The following is a 16,245-nucleotide window of genomic DNA, read 5'->3' as shown; positions in this document are numbered from 1 at the left end:
TATCTAAGGGGTTTAGGGCTTCAGTTTTGCCTGATGAAGAGAACTGTAGATGGACAATAGTGCTTTTTGTACATTATTAGTATATTTGATGTCAACGAAAAGTACACCTGGAAATGGGTAAGATGGGGCTGGATGTGTTGCTCAGTGGTAGAATATCTGCTGACTGTACCCAAGGCTTTGAGTTTGACCCTCAGCATGATATAAAAAGAAAAAAAGTGTGGTGGAGGAAGATTCTAATTTTTTAGTAGGTGTCATGATACAATGAAACAAAATAAGAGAGCTACTCACACAGCTGTGATCCTTTCGCTGTGAGAGCCAAGGGGGCAAAACTGTACATTAGACTCACCATGGCAGGCTCAGGGTGTTGGATCCTGCATGCGCCAAAGTAAATGCTTGACTCCTGGTGGGGAGGAGGGAAACCTTCCCCAAGGCCTTAGACCATTCTTCCCGATAAGGTGGTCTTGGAAGAGCCATACGAGAAACGCCACAGGTTACGCCAGCAGGGTGCTCTAAGTGGGGCCTTGGACTACCTCCATATGACCCAGAATGGATGGAAACTGAGTCCTTGAGGTCAGCCATGTTGGTGCACCAAGCCAATGGGATGGACCTCAAGAAAATCCCTGGACGTCAAAGTTGGACTGCACATGCCCTGATAAGCAGTGACCACTACGTGAGTCACCCTTTGTGGCTAGGAGAACTGATCATCTGGGTGACGCTCCTCAGACAGCACAGCTGAATGCTTGTGTCTGTCTTCTTGGACTCCACCCCGTGTGCCTTTAAATGCAGAAGATTTTTTGATGTATATTGTGTGACTGTAATAAACCATAACATTAGGCTGGGGATTTAGCTCAGTGGTTCTGCTGCCTGCCTCAAAGGTGCAAGGTCCCGAGTTCCATCCCTGGTACCAAAAACAGAAAACAGAAAACAAAACAAACATCACATTGAGGATAAGAACATTTCTAGTTCTACTGTATTTTCTAGCTACTCACTGAACCTGATGGTGATCCTGGGTACCACCAACAGCATCTGGCAGCCCACCAGGGTCTCTGTTCATTTCCAAGAGAAACTCATTCACACTCAGCCCCACTGACACCCATGGAGCCCAGACTGCAGCCTAGGGTTTGCCACCAACTCAGCAGCCAGTCTTGGGTCTCCATGGGTGACACGGGGTGGGCTGTCACTTGCTGAGCCTCAGTATACACATTTATCCTGTGTTGACTCCAGTGATCAGGTCAGGATGAATAAGGCAGGGAATCGAAGCTGGCTTTAATCAGGTGGATAAAAGCATCACATATAGGGAGGATTGGACACAGACACTGAGTAAGAGTCACAGACTGGTTTATTATACATCAAGTCTCCCATCCAGTGGACAAGCAGAGGGCATGGTGCCTCTTCTAGCGGGATACAGCACAGATCTCGTAGGGGGATGGAGCCACAAGGGGTAAAGACATCCCACGATCACTTGGCTGGGGATTCCCTTTGGGCACAGAGAAGCTAAAGCGTTGCAGCAGGCAGGTGAAGAAGAGGAAGAGCTCCATGCGGGCCAGGGGCTCCCCAAGGCATATGCGGGGGCCTGTGGGTGAGGACAGGGATCAATCAACACGGGGCCTGAGCTCCTCCCCACCAAGGCATCCCGGAAGGGGACAGGGAGCCTGGTGCAGTACAATCACCTGCAGAGAATGGCATGAAGGCCTCACGTTTCACAAAGCAGCCCTCAGCATCCAGGAAATGTTCTGGGTGGAAGTGGAAGGGCTTCTCCCAGATGGTCTCATCCTTCAGCACCGAAGACAGGTTGATGAAAAGTATTGTCCCCTGGCAGAAGACGCATGGGATGAATGTGGACAGGGATAGAGGGCACAGGAAGCCTGTCACATAACATTCATAAGCACACTCTATGAGGCACACAAGGCTGTGGGATACAGAGTCACAGGGACCCTTTCAATCAACCATTAATCCCAGAAGCTTCACGGGACCACGCCTCATCACATGGAGAGGCTCCAGGACAAAGATCCCATGGGTCTCTACACTCCTACTGTTTTCATGTGCACAGGATCCTGCAACAACTCACCACTTGGGTTAGTTCATCCTCCAAATATGCTGGGGGATGAGTGGGGACAGGACTGCATTGTGTTCAGCACTACATACATTCAGGCTGGGCCTGGCAGCACCACTGGAATCCAAAGTCAGGTGGCAGAGTCCTTCCTGCTGGGGAAGGAGGGCCCCAGGCCTACCTTGGGGATGAGGAAGCCCTGCACCTCAGTGTCACGGGACGTCATGTGGGGCACACTCATTGGGACGATGTCCCCAAAGCGCTGCACCTCGTGAATCACGGCGTTGGTGAAGGGCATGTGGGCCTGGTCCCCCATCTCTGGGCGCCGCCCCTGCCCGATCACTTCATCGATCTCCTGGTGGACTCGGCCTGGACAGACAAGCATCGCCCCGGCACGTCAGCCCCTGGAGACTGCGCCCCAACCCTCTCCACCCGTGTGTTAAGGGCTGTGTCCACGTGAGGACAGCGTCACTCTTTCCAGAGCCTGAGCCAAGTCTCTGCTTTGAACCATGCATGGGTTTCCCAATGAGCTTGGGGACCCTGTCACCACTTCTCCTCCCTTGACCTCCCATCCATTCCAAGCCAAGCTCACACTGCACATCCGGGTGCAGGATCATGAGGAGCAGGGCCCAGGACATTGTGATTGATGTGGTCACCATCCCCGCAGTAAACAGTTCAGATATGACTAGACGAAGGTTCTCATCATTGAAGCTGCTCTCGCTCTTCTCCTTGGTCTGAGACAGGCAGACAGGGTAGCCTCAGTGGGAAGTGAGAGGAACTGCCAAAATGTCCCCCACTCTACACCCCTCAGCCCAGGTGCTGGGTCACTGGGAGGTGCTGAGGCCCCACCTTGCCTAATGCCTTCCAGAATATTTGGCTCACAGCCCTAATCCTTTTTCTCACAGCTGCCTCTTACCTTATGCACCTCGGCAAGGAAAGCATCAGCCAGACCTCGGGGTGGCTCATCTGGGTCCCAGGTTGTCTTGTGCTCAGTCAATAGCTCGTTAAGCAAGGCCATGAAGGACCTCTGTGCAGGGAGGACGTTGGCAGCCACCCATGGGATGTGCAGGAGCACTGGCATTGAGTTCAGTACCTGTGACAGCACAGACGCAGCTTGGGTGCTTCCTATGCTCTATACTCACATGAACTAGTCGTCTCAGATCCAGCCTCTTCCTGATGCTTCCACTGTGCCAGCATCCAAGCTCTCTCGTAGTGCTGAGTTGCCACATGGGACATCCCACCACGGAAACCTCAGGACCTTGTATGGTTTCCAACGTGGACACAGCCCCTTATACTCTCTGGGGCCCTGAACCACAGCCACCTCTCCCATTACTGTTGTCTAAGATTTGCCACCATCAGACCTTTCTTCCCGCAGTGACCTCTCCCTGACACTTTCTTCCCATCCTTCCTGCATGCAAATTATCCTCTCAGAGCCCTTCTGCAGGAAGCTGTCCCTCCACAGGCACCACTGGACCCTCTACCTGAAGCAGCAAGCCACTGTCCTCTCTCAGGGCATCCTCCAGGAATTTCAACATCCTGATGAAGATCGGGTCATTGTACTCAAAGCGGTGCGCGTAGATGAGGGAGGCGATCACATTGCACACAGCTTTGCTCAGCAGGGCACTGGGGTTAAAGGGGTGTCCTGGGAGTAGGAATGCATGTCATGATGTTGCCCCTTCTCCCTGTCACTTGTGTGCAAAAGTGGGTCAGGCCATCACTCACCGGCATGGTTGGCAAAAGCATCACAGAGGCAGGTGGCCTCCTCGGTCACCCACTGCTCCAAAGACTTCTTCCCCAGGCCAAGGTTGCGCAGGGTGGACACTGAGAAGCGCCGCTGCTCACGCCAGCCAGGTCCATAGGGTGCACCAATAACCCCTGGAATGGGAGCATGTGTCAGGTACCAAGAGTACTAGCCTGTGCCCTAGGATCACACCCTCACTCCTGTCTTCCTTTGTGTACCAGCCGACAGCTCATCTGCCACAAACTTTGTCTCCACCATGTGCACTAGCTACTTCTCCAGGGTTCATAGCCAGAAGACAAGGATTCCCACTGTCCCTTGAGCATATTACCACACCCACAGAGCCCTGTCCTTCCTTTAGTCACTGCCCCCAAGGTTCTGCCCCGATGCCATCTGTACTCTGTCCATCTTTACCTTTGGCTTTCGGCCCAAAGCCCATTAGTTCATTGGTGGGCACTGGTGGCCGATCTGAGGTGTCCTCACCGTGGTTCACCAGAGCCTCCCGCACAGCCACCAGCCCATTGAACACAACCACTGGAGTCCAGGCAAACTGCAGGCTGAACACGTCCCCAAACTGATGTCGAAGCTACAGGTGGAGGAGGGTCAAGGCGCCTGTGGAGCTGGGATTCCTGCCAGAATGCAGGACCCAGTCTCCCTCCCAAGACAATGGGACCCAGTCGAAGCAGTGCAAGGACCAGCTCTATAGTTTCTTTTCTTTTTCACTTTATGCTAATGAAGGTGGCACTCAGGAGCTCATCCATGCTAGACAAGCACTCTAGCCCCACTGGTGCCCAACATCTAGTCTCTGAATGCCGGGATCACATGTTCTCAAGTTCAGAATAATCACTGTAGATCTAGATCTGACCACGGAGCTATGACCCGGGCAGAGTCGAGAAACTGTCAGTGAGGCTCATTTGCTTCCTATTTTTCATATGAGGAAACTGAGGTTCACAGATAAGAGTAGAGAGGGCCAGGACCCCAGGGCAGCCAAGGATCTGATGCTGGTCACAGCTCCTCTCGCAAAATCAATTTCCTGATTCAAATGCTGCTTAAGACCCTCGCCCTGCTCCTCCACCCCCACCTCCGATGTCATCAGAAGTTACTTGGGTCCTAGGAAACTTAAGTCCAGAGTGTTCTCTGCCCCGGTAGAGTCTTCCCCAAGACAGGTTCTCTACTTCCCTCCTGTTGGGGTGCCAGGTCCTTGCCTAGCCTGAGGCTTCACCCACAACCTGCTATCTGCTGTTAGGGGTTCACAGGACCTTTGTTGCTCTCCACCACCTCCCTCACCTTGTAGAAGGAGTACGGCAGGTTCTGGAAGTCCAGCTGCAGCAGGTTGCCCAGGCCGGGCACTGGCATGGGGCCTGGTGGGTAGCGAGCAGCCCAGCGTTGGCGCCGGTGCATCAGGTCCACCAGGAGCAGGAAGACGGCCACAGCTATGGCCACCGACAACAGTGCGTCCCCATTCAACAGCCCCATGGATGCCTTTCCGACCACTGGGCTCCTCGGTACACACAGCCTTTCACTACTGGAGTCACCTGGAAGCAGACAGCTCACTCTATCACCCTCTGTGTATTTGAACAGGTTGGCTGTGCTGTTATAAACCAGCTAAGGCTTCCCTTTGCCCTTTCCTGTGAGACAGCGTGATTTGTTGACTGTGTAGCCAGAGGGTGCAGGGAGGGGCCTGGGCAGAGCAGCTACGCAGGCTCTTGCCCGTCCTGCTTCTTTCTGTTGATACAAAGGGCAAGGTAAGGACCTGGGAGGAGAGCTCCACGAAACCAGACACACTGGTTATGTGGGCCACGGTGAGAAGATGACGGGTGGATCGTTGCTTCAAGAAGCATAATTAAAAGCTGCTGGAACTCAGAAAGCTGAGACAAAACCAGCAGAATTTTGGGGATGTGGGATGGTATCTCAAGGTGGAGTACGACTATCACAGAGCCTTTGTGGAGAATGCTGCTGTCCAACAGGAATGGACTGGGCTCCAAGAATTCTCAGCACACCTCCAGCTGGTACAGCAGCTTTCTGGCCTATCTGACTGGGCCACAGAGAAACGGGTCACTGTGCGCCTATTCTCCAGTCAAAGCACACAAGCACACTAACATACAGGGAACCTGAGCTTGACCACCCTCTAGGACAGAAACTAAGACCTATTCCCAGGATTGGGATGCCTGAAGAATCTCAGCCCTAAGGAGTGCTCACATCAGGCCTCCCTCATGAGGAGCACAGATTCTTCACGTTAGAAGATGAGACAGCTTGTGCAGCGGAGTCATGGAAGTTAAAGTTTCTTTTCCTTTTTGATTTAACCAACTCTTTGCTTGCAAAGACAGAAGACTCTTGACTCCTCACTTAGACTCACAAATAGAAGGCTCTACCTTCTATAGAACCCTCTACAGGAGGTCACTATACCCTTGTTTCAAGACTTCAGGGATCAGTAGATCCATCTGGAAAGCCAAGTCACCTTGAAAAGAATTCAGAAAGAAGTACTGCAAAACCCAGCAGGGCCAGGTGAGGCTGTGTGACAGTGGGTGCTCCAGCTAGACAAAGGGAGGTGAGTGGGTTGAGTACAGAGACTTTTAGGGTCGTATGGTGGTGGGGCAGAGTTTTCCAGGCCTGGGATAATAGTCATTCATACTCACAGGACTAGGAGGTCGTGGCCAAGGGCCCTGTCTCTCAGCTCATGGACTACAGGGATGGGGTTTTAGAGCAGTTTCTCCCCACATCCAACCAGTACATGAAGTGTGGACTGCACCAGTGGGTAAGAACCAGAGTGTGGCTCTCTCTCCTAGGCAGGGGCTCCCCTTCTCACCGTCACTATTTAAATTTGCAGCATACGAGTCAACAGAGTGATCGATTGAGGGGCCTAACAGACTTTTCTCTTCCCCTACACCTTGACCAGTTGGCAAGTCTCAGCAATATCATGGTTCATAAAGCCCTTAACCCCACTACCTCATCTAATGCTCAAGATTGAAGAGGAAAAGTCTGAGCTCAGCCTCATGGCCAACAACTATCACGGCCAACCCCAGCCCCACTAGACCGCAACACCAACTTTTCCCAAGCATTTGTGAGTCCGTGTGTATTTGTGTTAACTTCAGTGGTGCTCCTAAGCAAAAAGTCCACTATGCCCAGGCCCTCAGCCAGAACACAGCCACAGCCATAGCCACAGAACATTTACTGAATTCCTCAAGAAAGAAAGATAATAAAGCAGAACATCTTGTTTATGAGTCATGGTAAAAAACACAGAGAAAAAAAAAACACAGAGAAAAAAATCACTATGGTTCCAGAAGCCAAACTTTCCATTCTCCTCTGCCTTTGACCCTTGCTCTTTCAGTGCAGCTGGGTGTGCAGGCCACTCTGCACGATATGGCAACTCTGGGCAAGTCACATGGAAGCTTGGCCACTTCCTTAATGGAGGGACAATTGTGTCTGTTACTACCTCTCTGGGTGATAGCTGAGTATTGGCCCAGTAGGTACAAAGTACAGACAAAGATCCACAATGCAGGGAAATCTCATTCACCAACTGGTGTGGCTCTTGTTCTTAGTCATGTTCACATTCATCCTGAAGCCCTAAGAGGTTAGAATTCTCCTCAAATCCCACCACGGTACCTTGCTCTCTGCTCTACCTATTCCTTCTGCCCTACCCTCTCTCTCTCCTTGAAGCAAAAGTCCAAACAGAGGAACCAGATCTGGATTCAGAAGGAACTGACACGTACTTAACGGATTATGTGCCAAGCACATTTAGTTTTTACAGAACTCTCAGAATACTTCCTTGCGGTAACAGTGCACACTGCTGGATCCCCAGGGACAGACCAAGCAGGAGCTCACAGAACCCACAGATCAGGAGCCTGAGAAGGTGACAAGAAATATTTCTGAAAAAATAATCCAATATTTCAAGAACACATCAAACTGTTTTAGTGAGAAGAATCAGAATGTTTCTGTGCCTCTTTAATCTCTGTTACATGGCTCTTCACTGTTTTACTTTCTCAAAAGACTGTGAGCGTGGTTTCAGCACTTACACTGGATAAGGCCTTGTTCTGGACTGGGTGTTGCTCTGCATCTACCACAGATGTAGTACACGAGACTCTAGGAACACAACTCCCTCATCAGATGGCTTCAGGTGACAGAGACAGGCCTCCAGCTTGGCCTGTCAATTCCAAGGCCTGGCAGTAGTGGCCAGGACCCACCATTGTCACCACAGCACTGGCTGATGACTTACACAGTAGGAAAGACTGGCTAAGGGGCCACCTAGACCTGTGTCTCTCTTCCCCTCCGCTTTGCAGCACTGTACTGTACTGCAGCCTTTCTTTCGGATAACGGGGATCGTACTCGGGACCTTGCACTTGCAAGGCAGGTGTGGTGCTACTGAGCTAAATCCCCGGCCCTCGAAATCCGTTTTTTCTTTTTTTCTGGTACCGGGAATCGAACTTGGGTCCTTTTGCTTGCGAGGCAGGCAAAGGAACCACTGAGCTAAAAGCCCGGCCCTCCAAATCCTTTTTTATACTTCAGATCCAGGATGCTCCCCAAAAGTCTCAGGTGTTCAGAGCTTGGGCTTTTCAAGGTGTTTGGATCATGGGGGTCCTATATTCATCAGTGGATTGAACCACAGAAGAATCATAGCTTTAAGAATCTATAGCTTTAAGAAGAATCCATGCTGTTAAGAGATCAGGCCTGATCTGAAGAAGAAAGAAAACTGGGATTGTGACCTGGAAGAGCATGTGTTCATCCCTAGCTCTTCTCTTCTGTCTCAGGTTCCACACTGCCATGATGCAAGCAGCTTTTCTCTGCCAACCCTTCCACCATGACTTTCCTGCCCAACAGACAGCAGACTATGCACTGAATTCTCTAAAACCTGTGAGCTGAATAACCCTCTCCTGCTTTCATTTATTGTTGTACAGTAATGGGCACAGGGAAAGGGAAAAAAGACAGCATCTGAACAACATCGAAGCTGAGAGAATACTGACTGGGCAGAAGTGGAGATAGAAGTCTCCTGGGGGGCCCTTGAAATCGGCATGTTTCCATATTGGGCAATCTACTTCCAGGTTCCCTCAGGGGAACACAAGGCCTCCTGCAACAACCACTCCACTGGTTCTCCTCTCTCCTCCCTTCTAAGGACCACTGCCTCATGTAGAACTCCCGCCTGGGATTTAGCTCAGTGGTGCCGCCACCTGCCTTGTCAGCACAAGGTCCTGAGTTCAATCCCTGCTACCAAAAAAACAAATAAACCACTCATGCAGAACTCCCCCTACATTCTGCCTCCGCACAGGTATGCCTTTCATGTCCAGGACAGAGACAGCAACACAAAATGTCATGACTTTCTTTTTAACTTAATGTTCAAAAGATCTCACTGTATATTCCAGGATGACCTTGAATTCACAGCAACCTTCCTGTCCCTGCCTCCTGAATATTGAGATTATACACACCATGTCAAGCTTTGAAAATATCTGTTTCCCTAAGTGTATCCTCTATAAGTAAAAATATAATCCTTCACATGAAACAGTGTTTTCGACAATGGAGATGCATTGTTTGGGGCCTGTCTCTTCCCTTTCAGCCAAATGAATAGGGCGAGGGGTTTATGGTTTGTAGCCATGGAAGAAAATACCTGGACCAAGGGACTCAAAGCCTCTATTCATCAGCACTGTGAGCTTGACAGCAGTGCTATGCAGCCCTATTCCCCTAAAGCTTAGAAATGACACACAAAACTAGTAGATTCACACTGGTTACATTTATACTGTAAAGACCTGACACAAAGCATGTAGGGTGAGGAGTCACTTCAGCTCATGCCTGTATGATCTGCTGAGGCTACTTTGGGATCCCTCCTTTCAGTCCCTCTTAACACAATTTTGTTTCCTAAAGTATCATTCAAACATTCTATGCCTGTGCTCTTAAGGTAAGCCTATAACCATGGCCAGTTTTTAAAACTTCAACAGCATATGCAAAGCTATTCCCACATGTCAGAGGCCCATCCTAAGAAAATCTGCTAAAACCCTTTGCATCTCATACTGGGAGGAAGAAAGACTTTTAAATATCTAGGACTTTTCTCACTTAAAAATCAGTAAGAAAGAAGAGTTCTGAGACTCCAGTTGGTGGTGTACATGCTAGAGTATTTCAGGGAAGAAATATACAATTAACTTTGTCTTGCATAAACATAAAAATGATGAACAGGTGAGTGAACAGAAACTTGATAAAGTAGAACCACCTGTTAACTATGTATTCCAGCTGGAGTCTGTGAATGTTCTCTGTAAAATAACTTACATGTTCACTGTAAAATTTCTGAATGTTTCAGATGTTTCCTAATAGAGCAAGGAGGGGGTATTTCTTCTGCGGTGGCCAGTGACTGCGGGTGTGTTTTCTGAGGAGGACATAGGACAGCAGAAAACTAGCACTCCTCTCTCTGCCCAGTCTTAGGTGGGTCCCAAGGCAAGAGGCAAGGTTCCAAAAGAGCGGTCACATTTGTAGACACCACCTGCCCACATCAGGCCCCAGAATGCATGCAGTACTGGGATAAGTGCTGCCCATGCCCGGTGGCCCGGGCCTCCATCCTCCCTGCCCTGGATCCGATATTCTCACTTCCAGGTGAGCCCGAGAATTATCTGTGGAGATTGTCAGACACAGCTCCCAGGCCGCATCCTCTAACCGGCGCATCAGAACCTCTGGGGATGCCCCCCAGCAAATTGCCCTTTAAACATTGCCCAGGGAAAATAAGAACCAAGATACATCATGTGAAGGTACAAGATCCCAATGGTGAATGTAACTGTATTGTATACCTGAAATGTACCAATAAACTTAATGGAAGGAAAAAAAAGCTAGTTGGAGGAAAAACAAAAAACCCCAACATTGCCCAGGTGTTCTGGTGAACCTAAGGCCAAGGATCACAGGGCGACAAAGCGACAGCGACACTTGCCGGGCGGCCCAGGAACCCGAACTGCACGGCAACAGGAAGCCTGGCCCGAGGCTGGGGCAGCGCCCGCGGCTCGGAACCACCAGGGTCCCCGCGGGGCCGGGCGGGCTGCTGCGCTCGGGGAGCCTCCTCCGGCTCTTCCTCGGGAAACAGCACCCAGCGCTCCCTCCACGGCCTGCGGGATACGGAAGCACGGCGGGCTGAGGACACGGCGAGGCTGGCGGACCCCACTTCCGCCTGTGCCCAGGCGCAGGATGGCTCGCGCCCCCGAGGAGGCCGAAGCCACAACCCCGCGTCGCGGTGTCTCGGGATGACAGGCCTTGCCTAGCCTCCCGGGTCGCCTTTTACCTCGACGAGACTAGCAGCCGGAGCGCTGGGAAAAGACTGAAGCTTCCGGGCTCTACTAGAAGGATGCTGGCTGAGGAGGAGCCTTGGAGGGAGGTTCGACCTCATCCCGCTCCCAAAATCCTCTGGGACTTGTAGTCCCTAGCGTGCGCAGAGCCCTCTGGGAATTGTATTCCAGTAGGCCCTCCCAGCGGAAAACCTGCCGTAAGAATTTTTAAAGCAGTAAAGAAGTGACTCATCTCATGAAAGGAAACCTCAGAGTAATAGCCAATTTCTCATCACTGATGATGGAAACCAAAAAACTATACGATGGCATATTTAAGTACTGAAAGTAAATAGACCGCCATCCAAACTTTCTGTATGTCGCCAAAGTATCCATTCATGAAAAAAGAGAAATCAACATTTAGAGTGAAACGAAAGTTGAGGGAGTTCATTCTCAGCGGACCTGCCTTGGAATATGTTGTAGAGGGAACTCTGCAGGTTGAAATGAAATTACTGAAAACCATAGAAGAAATAGCACTGCACAAGGTAGCAATGCAGGCAAATATAAGAGTCAGCATTGTTGAACTTTGGGTTAGTTTCTTCTCATTTTTACCCCTATATAATTGAAAACATGCATAAAAGTTTTACACATCTACGGTAGTAAGTGTATACTGAAAACAGGTGTAATGTGGATCATTAACAATATAATGATGAAGGGATTGAAATGGTTATGAAGAGTGAATTTGTAAAATATATAACATAAATTATTGAAGCTGAGCTCACACACCTGTAATCTCAGGAGGCTGAAACTATAGGATCAGAAGTTCAAGCCTCAACATGTGAAAATGAAATTACAAACAACAATTCCATGTAAAATATCATCGAAAACAACGAAATTTGTCAGTGAAAGATGTGCACAGTGAAAACTAAAACACTGCTGAACAAAGTTAAAGACAATGTCGATAAAGATTTTAGGAATTAAAATTGAGAAATTAAAGAAGAATGAACCAATGAAAGCATTTTTTATTGTTCATGGAAGGGATAAAATATTCTTCACACATCCAAAGAACCCAAAGCAATCTACACGTTTAGTACAACTCCTGTCAATATCCCAGCACTGCTTTTTGCAGAAATGAAAAAATGCTTTCTAACCTTATGGAGCGTCAAAAGGCCCCAAACACACAAAACAATCTTGATAGAAGGGTAGAAGTCTCACACTTCCTGATTTAAAAACAGTACAATCGGGTCCGGGGATTTAGCTCAGTGGTTCTGCCGCCTGCTCTGCAAGCACAAGGACCCGAGTTCGATCCCCGGTACCAAAAAGTAAAAAAATAAAAACAGTACAATCAATGTCCTGATCAATGTCCTCCTAGGCCCAGCGTGAGTTTAAAATGCATTGAATGCTTCTCACTTAGTGCACATGACAGCACCTCAGCACACTGTAAGTTCCAGTGATCCATCCTGGTGACCACGTGATGTACTTGAAGCTGCAGCCATTGCCACCGCCCTGCATGATCAGAAAGTGTCCTAGTGCATATTGGTAGCTTAGAAAAGGGGCAAAATTCAAAAAGTGAAGTACAGTTTCTAAAGAATATGTACAGCTTTTGCATAATCACAAAATCCAAGAACAGTTGTTTGGGAGCATCTGTACAAGATTACAGTTATTAAAAGAGCGTGGTACTGAAATAAAGGAAGTCATATGTACCAGTGTATGTACGGGATTCCTAGGAATAAACTCTGATGGACAATCACATGCTGCATAAGAATGATTAAATGAAAAACAGGCCACATACCCATGAGTGTTCTCATAAGATTTTATGGAGCTAAAAACTTCCTATGGGCAAGTAACATAATACTCATTGTGTTACAATTGCCATCAGCATTAAGTACAGGAGGAAGCTCTAATCCTAGCACACTGGAATGCTGAGGCAGGAGGACCACAACTCTGAGTAGCACCTAGGGAACCTAGCAGGACCCTGTCTCAAAACAAAAAATGAAAGGGCTGGATATGTAACTCCATGCAAAAGCTTGGGCTCAATGCCTAGTAACATGTTAAGGAGGAGGAGCAGAAGGAGGAGGAGCAGGAGGAAGAGGAGGAGGAAGAGGAGGAGGAAGAGGAGGAGGAACTGGAAGAGGAGGGGAAGGGATGGGAGAAGCAGTCCTATAAGAATTTGAAACTTAGGACCAACAGGTTCTACCATGTAACCGAGGTGTGAGTGGGCTATACCATCTAGGTTTGTGTATGTGCAGTCTAGGATTTCACTGGGCTAATAACTCTCCTGATGATGCTCTTCTCAAAATGTATCCCTTACAGGAAGCACCTCACAACTGTTTAGGGCCAAATGATTTTCAACAAGTTTGCCAACACCATTCTATTGGGAAAGAACAGTCTTTTCAAGAAATACTGCTGTGGATTGAAATGTATAATAGATCATGTGAAATAGGAAGAAAAGGTGCATTGGGGAAGGGGAAGTGGGAAGGGTAGGGGAAAGGAAAGAAAGGAATGGAATTAATACGAGAAAATGAAAAAATGGAAACGTCTTTGTAAAAGAGAAGGGTGGAGGGGTTCAAGGGAGAGCTGGGGAATGGGGAAAAAAATAAGAATCAAGATATGTTATGTAAAGGTACAAATCTCCAACGATGAATGTCATTATATTGTATACCTAACATGTACCAAGAAAATTAATTTAAAAACAGAAATACTGCTGAGAAAGTGGATATCCACATGCATATTAATGAAGTTCAAACCATAGCTAGCCGCATACTCAAAAATTAACTTTAAATTAGTCAAAGCCTTGAATGTATGTGTTCAAACTCTAAAAGGAAACATAGCACAAAAGCATCATCACAGTGAGACTGGCACTATCATCACAGGCAGGATACCAGAGACTCAGGCAAGAAGGTAAAAATACACGAATTGGACGTCATGAGATTTAAAAACTGTTGCTCATCTGAAGTCACTATCAACACAGGAAAGAGGCAATCAAATGGCAGAAACTGTGAGAAAATAATTTTAGGCCATATATGACAAGAGAGTAACACCTGCAATATATTTTTTAAAAACAAACCTAGAAAACTCCACTTGAAAATGAACAACAGACTTGAACACACAGATTTCTGAAAACAAAATATACAAATGGCCAACATAACCATGACAAGACGCTGAACAGCACTCATCATTAGGAAAATGAAAGACAAAACCATAATGTAATGCCACCTCCCGCCTGTTAGGATGCTTCCATCAAAAAAATAAGCACAATTGTGATTAAAAACAGCATGGTACTGGAATAGATTAGAAGATGCAGAAACAACTCCAGACATACTCAGCCACCTCATCTTTGACAAAGGACCCAACCACCCTCATTGGAAGAGAGATAGCCTATTTAATAAATGGTGTTGAAAAAACTGGATTTCAACCTGCCAAACATTAAAACTAGACCCATACCTGTCACCATGCACTAAAGTAAGATCAAAGTGGATTAAAGATCTAAATATTAAGACAGAAACACTAAACTTGCTGGACGATAAGTTAGGTAGAACTCTTGAAGATATTGGCATAGGAAAACACTTCGTGAACAAATCCTCAGTAGTATGGGAACTAGCACAAAGAATCAACAACTGGGATTTCATCTTATTAAAAAGCTTCTGCACTGCAAGAGAAACCACCAACAGAGCTAAGAGACAACCTACAATGTGGGAAAAAAATTTTCGCAGCTGTACCTCAGACAAAGGTCTACTATCAAGAATATATAAAGAATTGAAAAAATCAGACCCCCCCAAATTCAAAGACCCAATTAAAAAATGAGCATCCGAAATGAATAGACATTTCTCAAAGAAGTAAAAGCAGCAAATAAATATATGAAAAAATGTTCAACATCACTGGTCATTCGAAAGATGCACATGAAAACAACACTGAGATTCCACCTCACCCTACAAAGAATGGCTGCTATCAAGAAATCAACCAATAGCAAATGCTGGAGGGGGTGTGGAGAGAAAGGAACCCTTCTCCATTGTTGGTGGGAGTGCAGACTGGTGCAACCACTGTGGAAATCAGTATGGAGATACCTCAAAGAACTAGGACTAGAAGTCCCATTTGACCCAGCTATTCCCCTGCTGGGTATCTTCCCCAAAGAATTAAAAGAATCATACCACAGTGATATATGTGCACCCATGTTCATAGCAGCACAGTTTGTAATAGCTAAAGCTTGGAAACAGCCCAAGTGCCCATCAACTGGAAACTGGATAAAGAAGATGTGGTTTTTTTATAAAATGGAGTACTACTCAGCCATAAAGAACAAGAAAGTAGAGACATTTATAGCTAAATGGATGCATATTGAGGATATACTCTTAAGTGAAATAAATAGGACACGTGTGTAAATAATGAATAGTTCCTCTAGTGTGAGACACTGAAAATGTAAATAAGGATTAAAATATTAAAATGAATAATTGATAATTTGAAATAGGAAAAGGTCCAAAGGTGTAGGAGTGGTGGGAGGGAAAGAAGGGAAAGGAAAAAATATGAGAAAAGAAAATAAAATGGAAATTAAATCTATGTAAATAGGGAAGGGTGGAGGGGGTGAAGGGTGCACAGGTAATGGGGAAAAAATAAGAACCAAGATACATCATGTACAGGTACAAGCACCCAATGGTAAATGTAAATGTATTGTATACCTAAAATGTACCAATGAAAGAATTTGAAAAAAAAAAAAAGAAAAGAAGTACAGAAATAAGATCTCAGGATGTGGAGATGGGGCGGGTGCCCCCTTGTTGGGAATGTCAAATGGTAGAGCCACTGTGGGAATCAGTATGGGGGGGTTCTGACGAAATTAAGAATCGTCATGCGATCCATGGATATATCCACAAAAATTGAAAGGAGTGCCTCAGAGACATGACCCTTGATCATATCATTGTTATTCACAGTGGTTGAAGGTGGAAGCAATGCAAATGTCCCCTGGCAGATGAGAGCATCAACCAAGTGTGGGACAGCAGAGTCACTAAGCACCTGGGACTTGCTCCAAGACCCCACTACATGCGTGTTGGGGTTTGCCTACAGAACCAAACCACAAAATACTCTTTGTTTTTTCCCATGCAAACCTACTGTGACCATTAATCATGATGTGGCAATTTGAGTGGATTAAGAAATGCCTAGCAGATTAGTAAAGCAGAGTTGGGAAGGGACCGGGGAAGGCTGACACTTAGACAACAAACTGAGGGGGAAAGACCCACCCTAGTTGT

The 16,245-nt window shown here is 47.3% G+C and overlaps 1 protein-coding gene across 2 annotated transcripts; it reads right to left on the bottom strand.

The window, feature by feature from the left end:
* Window positions 1-1,321: 1,321 nt before the first annotated feature.
* LOC101724171 (cytochrome P450 2D16) lies at window positions 1,322-11,163 on the bottom strand. 2 transcript variants are annotated; one of them, XM_013072494.3, is made up of 11 exons: window positions 11,032-11,152; window positions 10,687-10,858; window positions 5,076-5,323; window positions 4,203-4,374; window positions 3,773-3,925; window positions 3,532-3,692; window positions 2,967-3,143; window positions 2,643-2,784; window positions 2,232-2,419; window positions 1,671-1,812; window positions 1,322-1,573 (listed from the first exon to the last, which is right to left on the bottom strand). In XM_013072494.3, the coding sequence occupies exons 1-11, from the start codon at window positions 11,134-11,136 to the stop codon at window positions 1,395-1,397; spliced, it is 1,839 nt and encodes a 612-aa protein (XP_012927948.1). In that variant the 5' UTR covers window positions 11,137-11,152; the 3' UTR covers window positions 1,322-1,394. The 2 variants fall into 2 exon arrangements, with proteins under 2 accessions (XP_012927948.1, XP_004845533.1); XM_004845476.4 differs by lacking the exon at window positions 10,687-10,858 and having other exon boundaries at window positions 11,032-11,163.
* Window positions 11,164-16,245: the final 5,082 nt, after the last annotated feature.

Source organism: Heterocephalus glaber, unplaced genomic scaffold, assembly GCF_053883595.1.
Source record: "Heterocephalus glaber isolate CG9 unplaced genomic scaffold, H.glaber_assembly_v1.0 deba00001444, whole genome shotgun sequence".
NCBI lineage: Eukaryota > Metazoa > Chordata > Mammalia > Rodentia > Bathyergidae > Heterocephalus > Heterocephalus glaber.
The sequence above is the reverse complement of the archived record's forward strand: the minus strand, read 5'-3'. Positions and strand labels throughout refer to the sequence as shown.